At 36.2% G+C, this 23,811-nt stretch overlaps 1 protein-coding gene across 2 annotated transcripts in view; it reads right to left on the reverse strand.

The window, feature by feature from the left end:
• LOC112053314 (homeobox protein BarH-like 1b) overlaps positions 1 to 14,265 on the reverse strand; it is a 105,296-nt gene extending 91,031 nt beyond the window's left edge. For both annotated transcript variants that reach the window (XM_052889016.1, XM_024092706.2), the window contains exon 1: positions 13,676 to 14,265. In XM_052889016.1, coding sequence (XP_052744976.1) covers positions 13,676 to 14,195 — 520 coding nt within the window. In that variant the 5' untranslated portion in view covers positions 14,196 to 14,265. The remainder of the gene's footprint in view (positions 1 to 13,675) is intronic.
• Positions 14,266 to 23,811: the final 9,546 nt, after the last annotated feature.

The raw sequence follows: 23,811 nt of genomic DNA on the forward strand, positions 1-23,811 counted from the left end.
ATCTTTTGTTGATTCGAACCTCACTCCCGTCTGATTGGTGGCCATTTTGGTAAACAATAACGTCCCAATAAGAAAACACTTGATACGAAGTGCCATCTGCCTTAATACGTGCATGCGAATTTCGTACTTATAGACATAACAAGAAGGGATATAATTGATAGCGAACAAAAGTACAATGAGTGAATTCCTGAAACCCCAGACGGTAAGGCTGTCAACAAGTGAAAATCGTTGTGGTCTTAACTTAGTTTATTACAAATTGTTGTTCTTGAATCTCACTTATTTGAATATACTTATTATATAAAAAAATGAAATAGAAAAAAATAAGAAAACTACAAAATAGGCCCTAGGCTGCTTAGGCCAACATCTTTCCAAGCCAAGAAGCTTTAACTTTGTCGTTGGATCAAGGATCGGATTCAGAAAGCAGTGGCTAGGTATCGTCTGACATGAGATTAGGTATGCGTACCTAGGTATTGTGTGGAGAAAAGAATCCCCTCACAATACGCATAATCTATAGCCCTGGCCAACAGAAATATTTAGGCAAAACGTCTTAAAACGGGACATCCATTTTTTTAATATTTTAAGAAGTAGGTCATTGGTAAGTATAGGTAGGAATATTTTTATAAACAGTGTTAAAATTATTGAAGATTATAGGAAAGGAGTATATTTCTATGAAGACACGCAGATAAATAGGAAGGAAGAGAAATAACATTTATAAGATGATACCTAAATAGGTCGGGGTTATTTTCAAGCAGGTGCCAACCCTAGCTATCCGTGTCCCATATTGTATTTTTAATAATATAATGAATGAAAAACGATTTGCGCGTATCAATAATGGCGAAATAAACAAGTCGTGATGCTTTTTGAAAAGGCGGTAATTTTTGGAAAGCGAAGAAGGCCCTTTGATGGATTTGTGTAAAATTTTAATAAAAACTCCTTTAATTAAAACTAATTATATCCATGATAATAACCAATTTTAGTCATTGTTATAGGGAATTAATATTATAGGGTTTTATTTTCGAATAATTTCCGTGTATTCTTCAACACACAATAGTTATTGTTGCTAAAGGATTAATTGTCATTAATTGTGGACTATTTCGTGTCTGTTGTGAAATTTTGATGTGTTACAGTTTTATTGTTAACCGACTTACAAAAAGGTATTTTGCAATTCGATGAAACCCTATTTGTTGTTGGTTCTTCTCCGACAATATTGGTCTGGAACCTTCGTAACTTGAATATTAAGTTTGGGACTTTATTTATATAATTTTCTTATCAATAAGTAAATAAATAACTTAACAAGTAAGCATATAAGATGCGCGCCAAGACAAATGTCGTAAAGACAAAATGACATAGGTATTGTCGACCAATAGCGCCGAACCGGAAATAATGTTCTCGTAGCACACAGGACCTGCCCTCCTAGCCAAGTAGCATGTCGATTTTCTTTCTACGATAGCTAACGCTTCAAAAACTTGAAAAATGTATGGGAGTGACAGATGTTGGTCACGTAACCTGCCGATAGCAAATGTCATTCCCATACATCTTTCTAGTTTTCAAAGCGGTAGCGATCGTAGAAAGAGAATCGATGTAGAAAGAGAATCGATGCCACTTGACTAAGGGGGCTGTTATAAATAAATGGTAGGTACCTACACAATGATCGTGGACACCGGTATGTACCTATGTATCGTATGTAGAGTGTATACAGCATTCAAAAAATAAGATATGGAGCTTTTATATATTAAGTAAAGAAGTAGGTAGGTACTAAATTGTAAAAAAACAAAGCTTGAAATATAAATATTGTTATTCACTAAGTACATGACTATAATATACACTTGACCGATGGCATACCTACAATTGCTAAATTAAAAAAAAAGAAGGGGTCATTAATGATTTGGAGGTCCAAGAAAAGGTATAAAAAACATCGTAAAACTAACACCTTTAACGAAAAGCTCCTGCGGACTGTAAAAGCGCACGATCGCTCAAAATTCGACCGAATCGATTAAAAAAAGCGAATCGATTGTCCATCGATTAACTTATCTGAATCAATATCGAGTGTTATTTGAAAGGTGTGAAACTTTAATGGATCCTTTGTTTATCAAACCAGCGGCGGAATACGACTTTGTCCGCATTTTTGACTTAATTTTCATGTTTAGTAGGTAAATACCTCCTCTTCCTCATAAAGTTTCGTAATGATTAGCTTTCCTGTCTCAGGGTCCGGCACAGAAAACATATAACAGGGCAGGCAGTGCCTTTATCTATAGGTACTTAATATTATAAAGCTGAAGAGTTTGTTTGTTTGTTTGAACGCGTTAATCTCAGGAAATACTGCTCCGATTTGAAAAATTCTTTTATTGTTACATAGCCCATTTATCAAGGAAGGCTATATAATATTATCGCAGTATTCCTACTGGACCGGGAACCACGTGAGTGAAACGGCGTCAGCTAGTGATAAGTGGGTATATATTTTTAATTTTTTTTTTTATATTCTTTACAAGCTAGGCCTTGATTATAATATCACCTGATGGTAAGTGATGACGCATTCTAAGATGGAAGCGGGCTAAGTTGATAGAAGGAGGAATAAAATCCACACCCCTTTCGGTTAAGCTAAATTGCTTGGCGGTACGATGAAATTATTTACCTTCTTCTCTAATTAGTGGTAAAGATTTTGCTAGGTATTGGAAATGATACTAATCAACGGACGGGGATCGAACCTGCAACCTTTCGTTGTTGATTGTCCCTTAACTGTTGACGTATTGGTGCTCCGATACCTTCAATTATTATCATACCCCAAATGACTGAACCTAAGTCCTTTGACTTGACATCCCCCATGGGAGCTATTAACCCATTTCGTTCATTACCCCACAGTAACCCAGCACCCGTCCGTGTTATTATATTTTATTACCCCACAAACAGCCTGTGGGGTCCGAGGTGTCGGGGCCGGCGCGTTTGTATTGCCCCCATTATTACAGAAAACGAAAAAAAAAAAAGAAAAAAAAGTTGGCGGCAAAAAGCTCCCGCTATTATAACTCGTAGAATAAACGTAGGTGCGCGCGTGGATTGGGTAAAATAGACGGAACACAAACAAATGACAATCTTAGCATTTATTCGTAGACGGTAACGGATTTGGAGAATTCAATTTGATCAAATTAATTTTGTGCAAAGATAAATTTAAAATTGTTTTAGGTATATTTAAGTAACTAATATTTACTCGTATGTAAAGTTGTGTTTTATAACGAATTTATTGATTTAATTAATTATTCTACAAGAAAAATAGACAAATCCTCCAAAAATTTATAGTTTTACGTATCTATTATATTTTAGGAGATATTGACTCTATAATTAATAAGCCATTGTAAAAACAACATGTGATGTCAACATAATAGCTTCTATAATTTGTTTAACAATCTTAGCCAATTTAGCATCATCAAAAGTATTTGACCTTCAGTTACCTGCCGAACTTTTCTGCGACGAAGAATCAGGATTTTAGTTTTATATCAACGTAGATACTCAGGCATTATGTTTCAGTATAAATTTTTGAAAAGTACAGAAATATATAATATAAAGTCAACGGAGTCTGTCGGACTTTAGTACGTTTTACATGACGTGTAATTTATTGAGTATGGTGGCATTAATACAGTACCTCCACGACCTAGGGGCCACTAGCTCATGTATTTTGTTAAAACTTGTTACCTACATTAACTGATATTTAAAGAAAATCAATTAAAAAGACTTACAGATCAAAAATAAACCGTAGTATTTTACTTATTAGCTTGTGAACTTTAAACCTTAAACGTAAAGCTCTGTTCGCATTCTGTCCGTCTACTTTTTCGTTCAGTCTCTGCACGCACAGGGTGCGTTTGAATTCGGAAATCGCTGACTAATTGATTTTGTACGGTTGTATTATATTGAAAATCGATGGGGTGTGCAGTTTAATTTGGAAAAATAATTTTAATCAATCGTTTGTAGATTACCTACGAGTTATTTATTCATACATATTCATACAAATATACCTATAGTCAATAAACGTCATAATTAATTTATTCTTGTAATCTACTTTTCTTTAATACATAAGTAAAAAAAAAAATAAAAAGAAATGTCTTTATGTTGAGCTGGAATCGAACAAAACCTGCGAGCTTAAAATCACATGGAAAATCTTTACTAGAACAAAAATTTATCCTATATCCATAACTGCATTCAAGTCGTAAATATTTACAATAAACAAACAAACTCACTAATGCATTTCTCATAAATATATCAAATTTTATTTGTAATTATTTATGTGGGTACTAAAAAGGTTATTTCAATCCTAGTGCATAACTAGAAGACTCAACACGCTTTGTGTAAGTCCTACAAAACATCGAATTATCTTAATTTGTTTTAATTCTAAATTGCATACACCCTGCTTACTCTCTCATGGGGCATTAGAGCGAGGCAGGTGTCGTGTTCCATTAATTTAATTACACAATTCGTTGCTCCTTCATCGAGTGCTATCTTGCATCTGTGATAGTGATGATATAACGCATTCGACCGAACATGGTGCGTGTTTTTATTTATATTTTTTGTACGCAGTTCTTGATCCTATATAGGAGATGTTAAAGCTAGTCCATAAGAGTAAACATGTGATCATTTTTGTCCACAATGTTGTTTAGTCGGTTTTTATCTAAATTTATATAAGCGAACCTACTACATTACGAAATCTCGAAAATTTTATATAGAAAGATAAAAATTTTAATAAAAAAATTAACTTTTTATCTTTTTATTAAACTAAAAAGCAAAAAAAATACCATCTTATCTATGTGCTACCTTCTGATCAGTTTGAAGGCGGTGCCATGCCAGTGATGTTTTAATTAAACCCGTTTAAACTACAAAAATTCTGTGGTTCTTACAGAAACAGCTTTACCTAATTAAAACACAACACTGGATTGGCACCGCCTTCAAACTGATCAGAAGATAGCACATAGGTAAGATGTACAAACAAAGAATGTAACAAAAAAAGAATTTTTGAAATCGGTCCATAAATGACAGAATTATCGCTGGACATACATAAAAAAAAACATTTGCGATAGAAAGATTAAGGATGTCTAAGGGCGGACTTTGTCGCAGGCTACCTACCACTAGCGGGATGTATTTTGAAGATATGTTAAGCGGGCCAAGCTCATAACACTCCTTTTTGTGCTTGCGTATAATAAATGCTAACTGTAGGTTTTATAGGCAAAGATTTTATACTATTAGATATGTCACTAATGAGTCAAAACTGAGGCGAACAAAGGTGGCTAAATTGTCTTAATTTCATTTAGTTGCATAGTAAACAACGAAAGTTATTTGATCAAATAATATCTAAATATTGTCTACAATGTAGAGTTGTTTTCAGGAAGTGTAAAAATTATATATATACAATAGGTACATAGGTAGGAAGTAAGTAAACACAAAATTGTACATGTGTGCGCCGTGTGGTAGCTAAATTCGATAGAGGTTTTCTTAATTGGTCCAGGTCTGGCTGGTGGGAGGCTTAGGCCGTAGCTAGTTACCACCCTACCGAGAAAGACGTACCGCCAAGCGATTTAGCGTTCCGGTACGATGTCGTGTAGAAACCGAAAGGAGTGTGGATTTTCATCCTCCTTCTAACAAGTAAGCCCGCTTCCATCTTAGACTGCATCATCACTTACCATCAGGTTAGATTGTAGTCAAAGGCTAACTTGTAAAGAATAAAAAAAAATCACTTTTTGCGGTGATTTTGTTGGCACGTAACATGTCTAGTGTAAAATATCGTTGGGTACCCACTTCCCAAATATAAATTCTCGAGCAGAACAATACAAGCCCTAAATCAATTAGTGTGCACGCTGTGGTATCCTATGTATGATATTAGTGGCGGGTCATTACATAATAACCCTACATTTGCCCCCCTCGGGCGGGAAGGCAGTTTTTGTAAATAAACCCATTGCGGGCAGAAACCTGTTATTTTCTGCTCGGAGTTTGGATGCGGCTTGCCCTTTGTTTTTGGGTAATTGTGTGTGTTTGTTCGATAGTTAAAAAATTAAGTATCAACCGTGAAAGTAAAACTTAAAGTATACCTAGAAGGACATATCCTACCTAGCTTACTCTATGAACTAAGAACTACACGCGTGAAACCGCGGGGCGTCTGCTAATGTATTTTCTAACGGTTCTAGTACCTACATAAATACATATTTAGGATTAACGTAAGGCTAACTGCTGAGCTCGAGTCTCCTCTCAGAATGAGAGGGGTTAGGCCAATAGTCCACCACGCTAGCCCACACACGCCTACTTCACACACGCAGAGAATTAAGAAAATTTTTCATTTGTGTGCATTTTAATAAATCACGTGTAATAAATATCACGTGTCTCAAATAGTGAAGGAAAAACATCGTGAGGAAACCTGCATACTAGAAAAAAATAATATTAAGAACTCATAATTTATTTTTAAGTCAGGTTATGTGTGATAACGCACTTGTGATAATAAAGATATTATTTCTAAATTCTAAATTTCAATTTATTATTTTGAGAATATTTATGAAATACCTATCCATTTTAATAAAAATCACTGAAAATTGGTCGAATTTCGACCATTGAACGAGCAGCGTCAATAAAATGGGCAGTCATCTAACTAAATTGTCGGCAAATCAGCTAATGGCGGCCTCACACGAAATATTACGAATCATTACAGCGATTGCATCTCACTTGTCGCTAACTGCGCGATGCTGACATGAATGCCCGTGTTGTGTGGCCTTGGTGTTATGGGAGCTCTCCACGACCAAACATGTTCGACGGTTAGTTTTACACTGGCTACACACGATCAGTTTTACCGTCAAACGGTCAAGCGTCAATTAACGGTCAATCATGACATTACAAACGGTAATTTGTTAATATATGACCAGTAGATACGAGTAGTTTAAATAAATCATGTTAAAATAATAACGAAAGATTGTGTTTTTAGTCATGTCAAGTCAATACAATGTACCTACCTAGTTACATAGCATAAGTCTGTATTCTTATTAAGCCAGCTACAGACCGATCAAGTTTACCGTTCAATTTTAACATAGTGGCGTGGCTGTGGCTAGCGAACGAACGTAGCGAACGTAAATATCAATGCAACAATATAAAAATAGAAAAAAACTTCCTGCATACGTATCCTCCCATACATATTCATATAGGTCTAACTAACGCTGCAGTAGATAATAAACATTATCAACCAACAATAATCTCTAATGCAACGCACGGGGGATGGTGAAAAAATATTATTTCCGTTCATAGACAAGAAATGACTTCCTCAATCAAGCGCTCTACTGCTGCCAATGACAAATGACTGCAAGCGATATGTTAATCTCGTAGCATATGGAGCATAGACAATTCCCGCCTTTCCTCTTGACGTCTGTTCGAATTTTGAATACCCGTTGTTAATGGACGCTGATGTCTTCCTTTGTACCGTCAACAATAGCTTTTTTTGCACTTTTTTTGGCAAAGGCCGTGTAAATTACGCTAATATTTTTTTTTATAAAGGGTCGGTTGAATGACTGCGTGTAACTTTTGGGGTCTTTAAGGGCTCATTGATTTGTTCAGTTGTGTTATTAAGTGGTTAATTTTTATAAATGTCTGCCCATTGTGATATTGGGGAGTTAATTTAAAATACATTTGCCGTTGAGGATGGTGGGAACCCTCGAGTTTAATGTCCATAGATACAAAGTATAGGTAGGTTAGGAATGATAGTCAGATATATAGATGTTTATTATAGATAGATAAATGATTAGCTACGCCTAGTGTTCTTGCATATATTACCTATATTTTGTCAAATACTTTTTTTGCTATAGTTTTTTTTTTAGGAAAATAGAATTAAACTTGATTTAGAGATTGTATGAAGATGTTTTCAATTTATACATTATTTTAGGTAGGTACATTAGGTTCACAACAACTACGTCTTTAGATTTGGTTTAATACCCGAGTAAAATATTATTTTATTCTTATTAGATAGGTATCTAGGTTTGTTTTATTAAAAACAAATGTTTGTAACGTTTTAAAACGATCTTTCTTTAATCTTTTAATCCACTTAAAAAATAAACTTGACTTTATAATTAATTGTAATTCACCTATTAAAAACACTTAAACAATGCAACATTTTGCAACATAGATATTACCTACACGATTAAGCGAAGTATCAATTTAAAAACTAAGTGTCATGACGCAAACCTAAAAACCGATTATTACGTAGATACACAACCACATTTAAAACGTACGTCACAATCGACGAAATCGATGACAATTAAACAAAAAAACACGCACAGAAATAATGACAGAGAGCGGCGAAGGCAGATGCGCCATTCAGGGATGTTTCAATTACAAGCGCCGCACTGTAATCATGACATAATCACCTATTTCGTAATATTACCAATGTTAACATCGCTTCGATCACCAATGAGTGTTATCGCGGGGTAATCGGCGGTTCTTTACAATGGCAACATTGTCTTCATTGAATGGGGGTTCGCGTTCTTATTTTGAAATGTGTTTTTCTTCTCTTTTTTTTAAATCGATCAATGGTTAATGTTCGTAATATCGTGTAATTCCATGGTATGTTAATGATACTTATCTATTTAATTGGAGTTGATTTCACTTTGCAGAAGTCCATAATAATCAAGTTTATTAGCCAATTATACTTATAGGTGAAAACCAGATGAATTTGCAAGGTATCTATCTATCTATCTACATTCTAGTTGGCGAAGTCATAAACGGGATTTTGGTTTACTTGAGCGCGTCCCATAAACTTAAGTCTTTCATGCCGTAGAGTACTTCCTTCAAATATGAGCCCACAGTATTTTAGTAGGGGAGCCCGGGATGCTAAATTTGCAGTTACTAAAGCGTCATTGGAATCGATTAGATTTGGTAGATTAGATGATAGAAAGAATAAATGGTAAAATGTATTTTTTGCTTTCAGCGGTGGGGAAAAAAAACTACAGACTTTAAAGACAATTTTTATTTCTTTGGCTTACCTACCGAAATTATCAGAAAACATGAGCGATTATTCAGGAGATTATTTCACTCAAAACAAGTAAAAAATTACCCGCGCTCGTGGCTCAATAACAAAAATATATCTAAGGATTTTATTTTGTAATTTTGGAACCCTCCCATTCCTTTACGTTACGCTCAAATTATCAGATTTTCGAAATGCACACATTTTAGCTATCTTAATCTGACGTGCTAGTTGAGTATTTTTGAAGTTAGTTTTTTTTTATTTGCCTTAAACGTAACGAAGCCATCAATATTAAGGGCTCATACTTGGTGGAAGTACTGAACAACATGCAAGGTATACTCCCTTATATTCATCCACCGCGCTCGAGTAACTGCAAAAATCCCCTCTTCGGCTACTATTAGTGGGTACGCTTAGGGCAACCAAAAAATCTTCACAAATAGATAAGTTACTCAACTAGCACACAGACAAGGGTAAAGTGTGCTAGTTATAAGTAATAGGTAACATAACTACCTTATAAAAAATTGCAATTCGAAAATTGAACTATTTGAGTATTAATATTTTTTATTGTTTTTCTTAATATGGGTCTATGCCTGAAATAAATGATTTTTTTTTTTTTAATTTTATTTTTTTTTATTAAGGGCCCTTGTAGACACCAATGAGTGCAATGACAATCGCGACGGGATCAGAAAGTGCCTGTTTTCAGGATCCTTTCTCATCCCAATAGGACGCAGTTGGCTCCGTTGGGTTTTAGTGGGTATTTTGGTCAGTCAGTGAGTCCTACATACCCGGCCATAGAATGCGCAGTTTTGCCTGTGCACTCTAGTCAAAGTCAAAGTCAAAGTCAAAGTCAAAATTAATTTTTTTCAAATAGGCTTAGTTTACAAGCTCTTTCGAAACGTCAGGTAATAATGTTAAACTTAAGATAATGGTGATAATAATTTTTCGAAAACTTATAATTAAAGTTACGAGGGTTCCAGGGGGGGAGTCTGGATGCGTAAAACAAGAAAGACAATGACAATGGGAGGGTTACAGAGTGTGTAAATGAGAGGGCAAAATAAATATCCTTATACTTATTCCTGGTGTCGAGCCACGAGTGCGTTTACTTCTAAGGAATAACTAAAAATTGTGTTTGACTAAAGTATTTATGTTACTTTATCGAGGCATAGAGTAGGAGTAGATCTAATAGGCGAATATGTCGAGACATTCACTAGTTCCAGTTGTAATTTGCAAGTTAGATAATACACCCACAACATATAACAATTCAGCAGTATTAGATGACGTAGGTAAGTAAGGTATATGTAATAAGATTGCCCAAAGATGGATATGGAAAATAGATTTAATTAGGTTATTAAAATAAATACATCATTTAGATAAATGATTAATATAACCAGCCAAAGGGGAGTCACTCATAGGAAATGAAAAGCAAGGAAATAAAAAGCAACTCAAGTAAACCGAATATTTAATATCAAAGTACGTAGACATTGAATTATTATGGGAGATAGGTTTTCCAGACAGATAAGTAGCTTAGATATTGTTTATGTAGGTAAAGATGTACAAAACGCACAGCCAAAAAAGTAAGTAGGTACCTAAATACCTAACCTAAATTAAATTTTAAAGGTTCATAGATAAGTTAGAAGATGTGAATAAAAAGATGATGATTTGTATATTTTGCGCTACTTTAGTGTACAAAATATCCACTAAACTCTTTTTCCATAATTATTATGATTTTATTGGTAATTCAAATAAATAAATCAATCAATCAGAAACCTTTTATTAACATCTCAGAATACTATTGTTTAACGTCAATGATGGTAGATATCCAGAGGCATGAGAATCGGCAGATTTAAGCATATAGCAGCAAGCAGATGGAATTTTGCACACAAGTTGATATTTTATTGAGGCATAGATAGATTTATCAACTCGCAAACATGTCGAAGTAGGTAAGTCCCGTGTCACAAGTCACAACGCAGTGATTTGCAAGTGAAACAATGCACCCACAGCAAACAATTCAGCGACATTAGCTGACGCAGTGCATTAGGTATTTGATTGGAGTCATCAAATTCGTATTACCTGGTGGGTTGTGGGTTGTCAGCAAACAATAAATTGCTCTACTTGTTAGCGTTGGTGGCAATTTTCCAAACGGAAATTACAGGCTTTGATTGTACCTATCTGTATGTATTATCATTAGGTATATATAATTATATGCTTGAATTAATCAAGCTTATGAATAAATATTTAAAATTATTGAACGGTTAGATAGCTAGGTGTTGCCTAAGGCACGGAATATTTAATAGAGCCTAACTAAGATTGTACATTCCACGGCCTAATACCGGACAGAGCTTTTGTTTGTTGTGTTTATAATTTAGCTAAGACCTTTATACTGAAAAGCATTAGTGATCGTTTCACTGCTGGAGGACAGTTCGTTTTCCTCGTTTGCTGAAGGACACGCACTGACATATAAATATTGATTCATTATTAGGTATACGTAACTTGTTTATAAAAATTTTAATAAAAAAATTCAACCGACTTCCAACTCAAAAATTAACTTAAACTAAAAAGCAAAAAATAACATCTTGCCTATGTGCTACCTTCTGATCAGTTTGGAGGCGGTGCCAAGCCAGTGATGTTTTAATTAAACAACTACACAATTTATGTGCTTCTTTCAGTAACAGCTTTAATTAAAACACGACACTGGATTGGCACCGCCTTCAAACTGATCAGAAGGTAGCACATAGGCAAGATGTTATTTTTTGCTTTTTAGTTTAAGTTAATTTTTGAGTTGGAAGTCGGTTGAATTTTTTTATTAAAATTTTTATTTTTTTATTTTTAGTGTTAGCATACCTACTGCGTGTAAACAAAACGCAAACAATTAGCTAAAACGTTATTTTCTTATGACAGGTATCTAAGTCCTACAATCCCAATTTTAAAAATACTCCTTAACTCGTATACAAAATTTTACTCCCCCTTTATCCTCACCTAATATAAATATAACCAATTGTCTTGAATGTCCCTCATCTTCATCATCAAACCCTTAATACAGTCACAATCCATCTAGGTGGAAAATTCTCATCAATACAAATTTATCAAGTCCAAACACAAGGTAGCTACAGTGAACCGTCGAGGAGTTCTCTTCACTGTCCCTCGTCTTCATCATCAGACCCTTAATACAGTCACAATCCATCTAGTTGGAAAGTTCTCATCAATACAAATTTATCAAGTCCAAACACAAGGTAGCTATAGTGAACCGTCGAGGAGTTCTCTTCACTGTCCCTCGTCTTCATCATCAGACCCTTAATACAGTCACAATCCATCTAGTTGGAAAGTTCTCATCAATACAAATTTATCAAGTCCAAACACAAGGCAGCTACAGTGAACCGTCGAGGAGTTCTCTTCACTGTCCCTCGTCTTCATCATCAGACCCTTAATACAGTCACAATCCATCTAGTTGGAAAGTTCTCATCAATACAAATTTATCAAGTCCAAACACAAGGCAGCTACAGTGAACCGTCGAGGAGTTCTCTTCACTGTATATCGTCTTCATCACCAGACCCTTAATACAGTCACAACCCATATAGGTGGAAAGTACTCAGCAATACAAATTAATCAAGCCCAAACAAAAGGTGACTGCTGTAAATCGTTGACGAGTTCCATCGTCTGTATTTCGGCTCCATCATCAGACCAACTCCAAACCTTCATAAACATGTAGTGGTTTAAAATACCTTATGGAAACACTAACAAACGCACTAGCCGTCTCTACAACTTTCGAAAGTTCCCCTCAATTTCTCCAGGATGCCATCATCAGATCCTGACATAAAAAAAATGGGACCACCCTGGAAGTAAACCCTTCAAAACAAAAAAAGAATTTTCAAAATCGGTCCATAATTGACGGAATTATCGCTGGACATACATAAAAAAAAAAAAAAAAAACATACATACAGCCGAACGTAGAACCTCCTCCTTTTTGGAAGTCGGTTAAAAAATATTCTGACACAAAACTGCTTGTGGGTCAATGTAAAGAAATATTGCGCAAAATAGTGTCAAACGCTTTTGTTAGATCTAGTAGGAAAAGACTTATGTGCAACTAGTGCTTAAATCACGAGTTCTTCAATAGCTCATGAAGGAGAATGAATTTTATACATTGAATACAGGAATTTTGTGCCTAAACGTTGCCTTAAGTTAGTAGGAAGTTTCTATGCAGGTATGGGCAGCACATACTTATTATTTAGTTACGTGTGTTATAGTATAAATTGTTTTTTTTACCTTTAATTCGGGGCAAAGGTACGGTTTCGGGGTTTAGACGTTTTAGATATGGACTTACCTACTTTACACGAGTAAAGTAGGTAAGTCTAAATACCTAATCTAAATACTTATTCAATTTGTATTTTGATACAAATAAAAGTTGGCTATTAAACGGCTATGAGGTAATTTAAATAAATCAATGCAAATTTCCTAATTGGAATATTTTCATAAAATAATTTACCTACCTAACAAACAATTAATAATTTTTAATTATTCTGTTTCAAACAAATTAATGTAAAAACATGTAGAATATTCAGAAGAACTGAAAATTTACATACACAACATGACGTTTGTCCATCAAATCAAACATGAATTCTATTAAACTCCGTCTCTACTAACAAATGGGGTTCTAGAAAAACGCTGCAATTCATAAAACGGAAACAAATCACTAAAACAATGACTTACCTCCACTGTCAGCATTATTCGCCTCGAAGGTTTTGCTGGTCATGTGGAACAGAGCATCTAGCGGTGTGTGCGGCGCCGTAGATCCTCCCTGCGACACCCGCCGCGGCTCCGAGCAGCAATCCGAGGCGGACGAAGACCTTTCAGACGCTGAATCACAGCACTCCGCTGGCATCTCCCTCGGCCTCAACAATCCTAGAGCCGCCAGTCTCCAGCGCTCGCCGTCCAATAACGCAGCACCGGCTAAGCGCTGCAATCGCTGCAAACGCTCGAACCCTGACGCATCCCAGGGTCTTACGATCCGCGGAGGAGTCCGGGGGCTGTGTGATAGAATGTCCAGTATGGAAAAGCTCTTGACGCCTTCTCCTCTCCTCTCTTCCACGGGCTCGGAAGCCATCTTCAACCGTTTCAACGGCCTGAAATAGTCCTGAGGAGAAGGCGATCGCGAGGGTGCCGGCGAAGGACGCCCGACGCTGATGTCGTCCTCGGAACAGCTGTGCCCGGACATCGACTCCTCCTCCATTTTAGTTCACATAACACAGTCACACGGAGGCTGTTATTACACGCTACACGAGATACGGTTGACGGTTCGACGCGCGTCGGTCAACTGACGTGCGGTGTGACAGCCCTGAGCCGGGCGGCGATTTGGGGCGGAGCTTCATTTGTACCGACCAATAGAAAGCCATCATTTCGCGTTCTAATCTTACCGATTGGTGTACGATAATGCGACGGGTGTGGCGAGGGCTGAACACTCGGGTGTCCAATAAAACTTTTTAATCGGGCCCAGGATTGGGGGGCGAGATTCGTAGTGTGATTAATTTAGCCGTGCGGCGCGCGGGGAGGGCTCGCCGTTTAATTACCGGGATAAAGACGCCGGTCTAAGTACGGCTCTCAATTATTCAGAGGGCCGCGTGTCACCGAGGGTGCTGGTTTACTTCATTTATAGTTCATCGGTTAATTGCCCAAATCCAGCGCTTGTCAGCTCTGTTAGAAATATTTATAGCTGTCAGCCATTAGCGGCTGTTATTAACGAATGATTGTTGCGCGACTTCGCTGATGCTGGCGGTTTCGATTAAATTATTAATTAAGTATATATCTGCCTACTTACATAAATAATATACCTACCTACTGAGGTATAAATGAGCAATTTTAATAGCAATCTTTAGATCTTTTCAGCGTTTTGTGGTGATGACAGATGCTTTTAAAGCCCAACGGTCGACTACCTAGCTACACCCTTTGGTAAATACTTGTCTAACTCTTAACGGTTTGGAATGCTAGCCAGTCACCATTCGATAAGTCCACGTGCCTGTAGCTACCGCTTATCAGATGGTGAGTGGCTAGCATAATGATTGCATTTATCCAGATCAAAAAAAAACAAAATTCATTTATTTCAATTAGGTTTAGTTTACAAGCACTTAAAATGTCAGGATTATCTCATATTTTAATTTAACCTAATGGTGGTAATAATAGTCGAAAACTTAATATTAAAGTTACGAGGGTTCCAAATGCGCCTCGGTCCGAGAAGAGCCCACAACAACCTCAGCCAACTCAACTTAGTTAATATTTATTTTAACTAACATGAAACTTGATAGAAGAGTTATTTCAGTAGTAGGAAGGCACATTATAGTGGTAGGTACCTACCTATTCTAGTACTTAGATAGGTAGGTACCTATTTACAATTTGGGTAGGTATTTTCTGTCAATCTCCTTCCAAATTCTCGAAGCCTCTTTCAAACTTTTTCCTTTCTGATCTTTTTAAATTTCGAACCACATTATTTCAAATCACACCTGCCACTTCACGAAGCGATCCCGTTCCCGTAGGAATATGGAGATAATATATAGCCTATAGCCTTCCTCGATAAATGGGCTATCTAACAGTGAAAGAATTTTTCAAATCGGACCAGTAGTTCCTGAGATTAGCGCGTTCAATTAAACAAACTAATAAACAAACTCTTCAGCTTTATTATATTAGTAGGTATAGATTGATAGATATTTTGTTTTCACGATGTATTTTGTTGTTATTATATTTTTAGCACTTCAGAAGTGAAGAAATGAGAGGGGTTAGGCCAATAGTCCACTATGCTGGCCCAATGCGGACTTCACACAGAGAATCAAGAAAATACTCAAGTATGCAGGTTTCCTCACGATGTTTTCCCTTCACCGTTTGAGCCAGTTGATATTTAAATTCTTAAAATGCCATACCTAACTGAAAAGTTGGAGGTGCATGTCCCGGATCGGATTCGAAATTACGCCTTCCGAATCGAAAGCAGAGGTTTCTATCCACTGATCTATCACGGATCTCTGAGTTTATTGTAGATTAAATAGTATTATAAGTTATGTATAAGTACTTACCTAAATATCGTAGGTTTTACCTACCTAATTACTCAAATATTTTGAAAAGGCGTGCCAGCCTAACAAAATATGATATATTCAAAATGTGAAATACTTAATGTATTACTTTATCTATGTGGTTACATGTTCAATTTTGTAAAATAAATCCTATTCTTTCAAATAAATAATAAAAACAACTATAAGAACCTGCCACTTTTGATATTATCATCATCCCATTTTTTCTGTGTCCTCTGAGATTACAAACCTAGGTAGATAGATATTTTTGACGGCCTCTGTGGCGCAGTGGTATGCGCGGTGGATTTACAAAACGGAGGTCCTGGGTTCGATCCCCGGCTGGGCATATTGAGATTTTCTTAATTTGTCCAGGTCTGGCTGGTGGGAGGCTTCGGCCGTGGCTAGTTACCACCCTACGGGCAAAGACGTACCGCCAAGCGATTTAGCGTTCCGGTACGATGCCGTGTAGAAACCGAAAGGGGTGTGGATTTTCATCCTCCTCCTAACAAGTTAGCCCGCTTCCATCTTAGACTGCATCATCACTTGCGAGATTGTAGTCAAGGGCTAACTTGTAAAGAATAAAAAAAAAAAATCACAGGTAAGTACCTACCTACATACCTAACGAATGGATCAAAACAAACACAAACACCAATTAATGTGATTAGTTTTCCACGCCACTCGGCACGTAGAGCCAGCGGAGCGTAGCCGTTACCCAAATGTAAATAACGACTTCAAAATGGCCGACCGAATGTCAATTTGAATTTACATCAAAACAATATAAACTGTTAATTGATGTAGACACATTGTATCTTATGTGTAAAGAAAATAAATCTGTTTTTCCATTGTTATGGAAACTAAAACAGCTGGCAAGTAGTTAGATTGATAATAGTTTTACAATAAGTTTTCACTACTCTTGCTCAAAAACATTGTCATATTACCACTCCACAGCGGGGCTAAACAAGCATTTCAGTCTCTAGGGGCTAAACTAATTTTGTTTTTTTTAATTTTTGTCTGTTACGAGTACTAGCCAAGTACTAGCCTACTTTATAACGAAGGAGGTTTTATTCGTAAATAGAATCATCGTAGGTAAAGCCCTTCTTCTTCTTCTTTTGGTTATATGGCTCCGCGCGTCGAGAAATTGAGCCAGAGGTAAGGTCCTGATTGTTTGATAAAAATAAAACTTGAAATTGGAATAAAATGCAGCGTTCTTGTCTGTGGAATGAGGTAATTTTTTTTATTTGATTTTTATTGAGTTACGAATTTAAAGAGCGAGATTTGAAGACAAGGTTGTACGGTGTAACCTTTGCCTTTTCTTTGGGGAAAAAATATATTAGTAAAGAAAAATAAAATTAAACAGCGAGAATTTAAAAACAATTTGCTGTGAATAATCCATATTTGATTTTTTAAGAAATTCATTGTAAATTTGTGACCGTAATTTACATATTCCGCAACATTAATTGTTATGTCTTCATCTATTGAAAATAGTGACCCTAATTTAAAGATGGAACAAAACGAACCTACAAATTAAATACCTGCAAAAATTTTATAAGTGGAGAAAAGAACGAGTTGATTCACTTACGGAAGAAGTTTTTTAAACTAATAACTCCTACGTTTACCTCACATACCTACTCATTATTGATCTTCACAGCAGTCGGAAATTAAGTTACCGGGTAAAAGCATCTGTATTAACATAAATTTTTCCAAGTTCGTACATTTAACTTTTGATTAAAATAAAACATTGAATTACCGTACGGAATTATTTTATTTTATTTATTTATTTATTTGTAACGCCAACAATGACAGCAGAAAACATTATATATAAGTGAGTTACAAAATTCTTGAACTACTGCAGCCATCTTTTACAGGCATTCACAACACTGCAGAGTCCGGTTAAAAACTTAAAGTAAAAGATTAACTTACAATCTAAAATAATTTACCAAAAATTTACAATAATAAAAAAAATAATTAAAATGTCAAAATCAAGAAGGTTTACAATATTAATTAAAATGTCAAAATTCTCGCATTGGTCTTTCAAAAATATATACCTACCTTCGAGAAGTACCTACCTATATATTTGTGAATTTCAGTGGAAATAAGTACTTAGGTAATTTAATAAAAAGTATCCTATTAAATTGACCCGTGGAGAGATATGTAGGTAGTAAAGATAGATATCTTTCTTGCACACACAAGATAAGATACACAAAGTAACAAAACAAAAGTGAAATGTGCAAAGACGGTCTTATCGCTAAAAGCGATCTCCTCTTGTAGGTATGTAGTTAAATAAAGGTAGGTGTAAATAATGTCGGCACTTAAAATATTCTGCTACTGGAAGTACTAAATTACAAAAAGAACAAAAAAGAAAAACCGAAGTTTCTACTAGAAAAGTACCTACCTATTAGGTATGTAGTCTCCAGCGGCGAAGAAAGAGTTCATCAAGTCGATTCCCGCCGGGTTATCTTTAAAAATCCATGCATATTCAATGTTTTACTGTATCTAGATATAGGTATAGGAAACTGAAGTTTGTATCACGCTAAATAAATTTCCTTCTCTTTGGGATGGCTTACCTTCATTTAGAAAGAAAGAAAGAAAGAAAATTTTATTCAGAATACACATCATACAAAGAAAAGAGAGAAAAAAAAACAATAAATTAAATACATTGCAACTTGCATGATGTGACCTTAAAAGGGTCACCACTCAGCATATTGCAGTGTCCGTAAGGATAACGCGCTGATCTTCCGTGGAGCCATTAAGGTGACGTTTGGACGGTATCGAGGCGTGCGGAGCGCCTCTAAAAAACATCGACAAATTAACAAACAACGCCTCTAACAAACATTTAAATTTCATTCCATTCCAATTCTTCGCCACTGGTAGTATCATAATTCAATAAGTGTACAGATAAATATTCAATCAAAAAATCAATTGACATAACCTATTAGCGATTTGATAGTCCGTGTTATTAGCTTTTACATTATTACCGGAACTGGCGCCATATTGCTTTTTCCCGCGCCATGATTGGCCAATCATGTAAATTTCCGTTATAGCTATTAAGTCATTTCATGTCTGAAATACATGTCTAATGTCTATTGTGTTTCTAAATTGTATCGAAGTATAATTGTCATATGAAATAGGTATTAAAATTGATTTCTGTATCATTTTCATAAAAATAATTAATGGGGAAGTCCCATTAATTATTTTTATCTATTGGAAAATGTATCTAATAGATAATCCATAAGTTCCTACATACCTACCTTATCAGCCGATAGACGTTCACTGCTGGACATAGGCCTCTTGCATGGACCTCCAAGCACAACGGTCTCGAGCCGCTATCATCCTGCAATGCGGCTCCCTGGAACCCGCTTGATATCCTCGGTCCACCTTGTGGGGGGTCGACCAACACTGCGCTTTCCGGTGCGGGGTCGCCTTTCCAGCACCTTTGGACGCCAACGTTCAATGGCTCTTCGAACTATGTGGCCTACCCATTGCCACTTCAGCTTCGCGACTCGCTGAGCTATGTCAGTGACTTTGGTTCGTCTGCGGATCTCCTCATTCCTGCTTCGATCACGCAGAGAAACTCCAAGCGTAGCTCGCTCCATCGCCCGCTGAGTGACTTTGAGCCTTCTACTAAGGCCCATAGTCGGCGACCAAGTAGGTAGGTAACTACATACCTATAGGCATATAATAGGTATCTATTATTAAATTGTTTTAAGACTGGTCTGGCTGTTGGCTACTTGCTTACTGCATTCTGTATAGTTACATCGGTGTGACATCGTTCGTTTCCATGGCAACGGTGAACAGTGTTCGGTGTTCGTTTTGACGGCCTCCGTGGCGCAGTGGACTTACAAGACGGAGGTCCTGGGTTCAATCCCCAGCTGGACAGATTGAGGTTTTCTTAATTGGTCCAGGTGTGGCTGGTTATGCTTTGGCCTTGGCTAGTTACCACCCTACCGATAAAGACGTACCGCCAAGCGATTTAGCGTTCCGGTACGACGTCGTGTAGAAACCGAAAGGGGTGTGGATTTACATCCTCCTAACAAGTTAGCCCGATTCCATCTTAGATTGCATCATCACTTGCCATCAGGTGAGATTGTAGTCAAGGGCTAACTTTTAAAGACTAAAAAAAATGGTAACTTTATTTTTAGGTTAATTTTGGCATCCTCAAACATAAAGTTAAATTTCGAATAATAAAGGCAATAAGTTCGCCGATGAATGAATATAAAATAGCGGAATCGCGTAAAAAATCTGCCTGCCCCACAAAAAAATAATATTAGACAGGGTCCTATCATCCACACCTTACAAATTACAAACATCTATATTTACGAAACACATCTGTGTCATTCGAAAACATCAAAATGTAAACCCATTACATGACACCCCATAATTAGAGGGTGCGGTGGAAATAGTTTACGGAAATAAATTTAAATGGTGACTGCATCAGCGAAGCTTTAGTTACTTTTTAAAGCTAAGCTAGATGTGGTTATCAACCCATATTCGGCTCACTGCTGAGCTCGAGTCTCCTCTCAGAATGAGTGGGGTTAGGCCATGGCAATGCGGATTGGCAGACTTATTTATTTATTTAATTTAAAATGCAACACAACTGAAAAGTTGGAGGTGCATGACTCGGACCGGATTCGAACCTACACCCCCCAGAATCGGAGGTAGAGGTCATACCACGGCTCCTTGAAGCTAGATGTGGTTTAAGGAAATTAAATTGATATTTTAAAAATATCTAGGGAAGTATAGGTAAATTTATATTTTTAAAAATATCTATAACAAGTAACTACCTACCTAATTATAATTTTGAAAACCAGCATTAATTTCATTTCTAAATAAATCTAAAACAGAGGAAAATGAATGAAATAATAGAACAGAGAAGAGAACTAAAACAGAGGAATATGTATATATGTATGTATTTATTTAGTTATTATTTATATATAGTATTGATATGTACTGTTATAATTTATATATTTATTTCAATTTATTTATTAGTGTTATTTTTAATGTATTTAATATTATTTACTTTTATTATTTATGTATTAAGTATAATATGTTTTCTCACTTTTTTTCTGTTGTACCTATCCATTTCTTTTGTTTAAAATCTCTCCCACTGCCAAGGGTCACTGGCAGAGATCTCTTATAGAGATAAGTGTTTCCTTGTCCACTGTTTTTCTTTTTTACTTTTGTGTGTTACTATTATTGGTACAAAATAAATAAAAAAAAAAAAAAAGAAATGAAATGAAAATAGGTAATTTATTGCACAAATATCTGAAAATCGCATTTAAATAATAAACAAATTATCATCATCATCATCATCGTCATCATCATCATCATCATCATCAGCACGAGTCTCCTCTGAGAATGCGAGGGGTTAGGCTAATCCACCACGCTGACCCAACACGTAGAGAATTAGGAAAATTCTCAGGTATGCAGGTTTCCTCACGATGTCACCTTCATCGTTTAAAACACGTGATATTCATAAAATGCACATAACTGAAAATTTTGAGGTGCATGCCCCGGACCGGATTCGAACCTTACGCCCTTCAAATCGAAGGCAGAGGTTATATCCACTGGGCTATCAAGTCTCTGAATAACAACAAATATTTAAAAAAAAGAACTACAAAATATTCTAATATGTAGGTAGGTAATTACTCACTGACGTAGTAGGTGATTACCAAAAATTATAACCGCAGAATTAAAAAGCTCGCACCTTACAAATAACTTTCCCACTTCCGATACAAATGACCCGCCGCCCGCCACCCTGTGTTTAGGGGAATTACCATTACCAGAGCTACGGCTACCGGAAGTGAAATACGGACGAATTAGTCTTTCGATGTCTATGGTGCTAGAGCACGGAATAGACCGTTTGGTTATGGTAGGCATATTCGATACCTACCTGATAGAATATTTGGTGAGTGATTTTATTACAATAACATATGTAATATAATCTCATTAATTTTAAAATATCAAAAAAATAAAATTATCTAATAGGTACTTAGGTAAGTAGGTACCTAATATCATATCAAGTTGGTAATATTATTTGCTAGATTGCACGAAATGGACTTATGCATTAGCTTGGCGTAATTTAGCTTAGGGTTTTGGTTTTTGGAAATAGTAAAGCTTCTATATAAGAAGGTAGTTAATGGTTACCATGGTAACTACACTTGTGCTACACATGAGTGCTACACTTTATCGCACTATCTACCTAACGAATTAACCTAACCTAACCTAACGGCTGTTATATTGAAATACATATTTAATTTTGAAGATGCTGTTGAAAAGATAGACTTTTATACCTAGACTACTTACTTCTACATGGAAGACCGCTTACCCTTTGTTTCCCCATCTATTAATCCCCCTTCTCTCCTGTCCTACAAATATATTTTTCACAATCCAAATATTAGTTCCTGCGAAGATAGTGCGTTCAAATAAACAAACTATTCGTACCTATAGAAACTTGTATGTAATGTAGCTGGTAATTACTTACTTAACAAGCTACCTGACACATGAAATTATTATTATAAAAAATCCACAGTGCATAGGCAGGTTTTTCTATAAGTATTGAAGTTTTTCTATTATGTAAGTATAATAACTAGTGATTCTATTAGTAGGTATGGAAGTTTTTCTAGGTAATGTAGTTTTTCTATATGTAGGTAAAGTAGTGAATGTCTCTGCATCAACGGGAAGAGCCGCAACCGCATTCATATTCCGTGTGTGGTCATTATAACACATCTCAATTTGGCCCAAACGGCTCAACGCATAAATCGTAATAAGCAGCCTCGCATGCGGGTGGCCTCTGGCTCGGAGACAGAGAGAAGCCAGCCCTGTAGCCAAGTGGCGGTCGGTTCTCTTTCTACGATCGCAAACGCTTCAAGAACTAGAAAAATGTATGGGAATGACATTTGCTATCGACAGGTCACACATAGGCGTATAGGTATATAGAGGTGGGGCCGGATAGGCCGTGCCTACCCTAGTATGTTCCAGTGCCCACATAGGATTCTGGGCTACCATTTTGAAATTCTATTATGGACTCCGAAATACTGATAGTTTTACTCAAAAATAAACATACATACAGCCGAACGTAGAGCCTCCTCCTTTTTGGAAGTCGGTTAAAAATCATTTTAATTATCAAATACATAGTAGGTAGGTACATATAATAAAGAATCTCGATTCTTGTCATGTCGGGGACCAGGCCCACCCCAGGAAATAGTCCTAGATACGCCAATGAGGTCACATGATCAATATCTGTCATTCCCATACATTTTTCTAGTTTTCGAAGCGTTTGCGATCGTAGACGACGTACCACTTGGCTACAGGGGCAGGTTTGAGCGCTAGTCTATCTAAAGCTTAGCGCTATCTAAACTAATATTTGATATTTAGGTAGGCATAGACCCCGACATGTAGGCAAATTTGGACGGCTGCGTGGCGCCTTGTTTTCTGCATCCTTGGCCTGGCCGTGGGTTTGATTCCCACAACTGGAAAATATTTGTGATTATTTGTGGGTTCTTAGGTGTTTCGGTGTGTTTATACAATATAATATGTATTTGTATGTATTAAATGATTATGAAACACGGCTAAAACTCACGTGATATTACGTCGGAATAACACTCACGATAGTTTAAATTATTTGTATGTAGTAAACAAATAGGCGCCTTTCTCAATATCTAAGTCCTATATAAAATTCTTACTAAACACTTTATGTTGGGTACGAGTAGGTACATACAGGATGTCCCGTAATCACACTAATAGGTATTATAGGTAAGTGCAAGTGTGTAAGTACCTACCTATGAAAATTTTTGT

This window comes from Bicyclus anynana, chromosome 24 (genome assembly GCF_947172395.1).
Source record: "Bicyclus anynana chromosome 24, ilBicAnyn1.1, whole genome shotgun sequence".
Classification (NCBI taxonomy): Eukaryota; Metazoa; Arthropoda; class Insecta; order Lepidoptera; family Nymphalidae; genus Bicyclus; species Bicyclus anynana.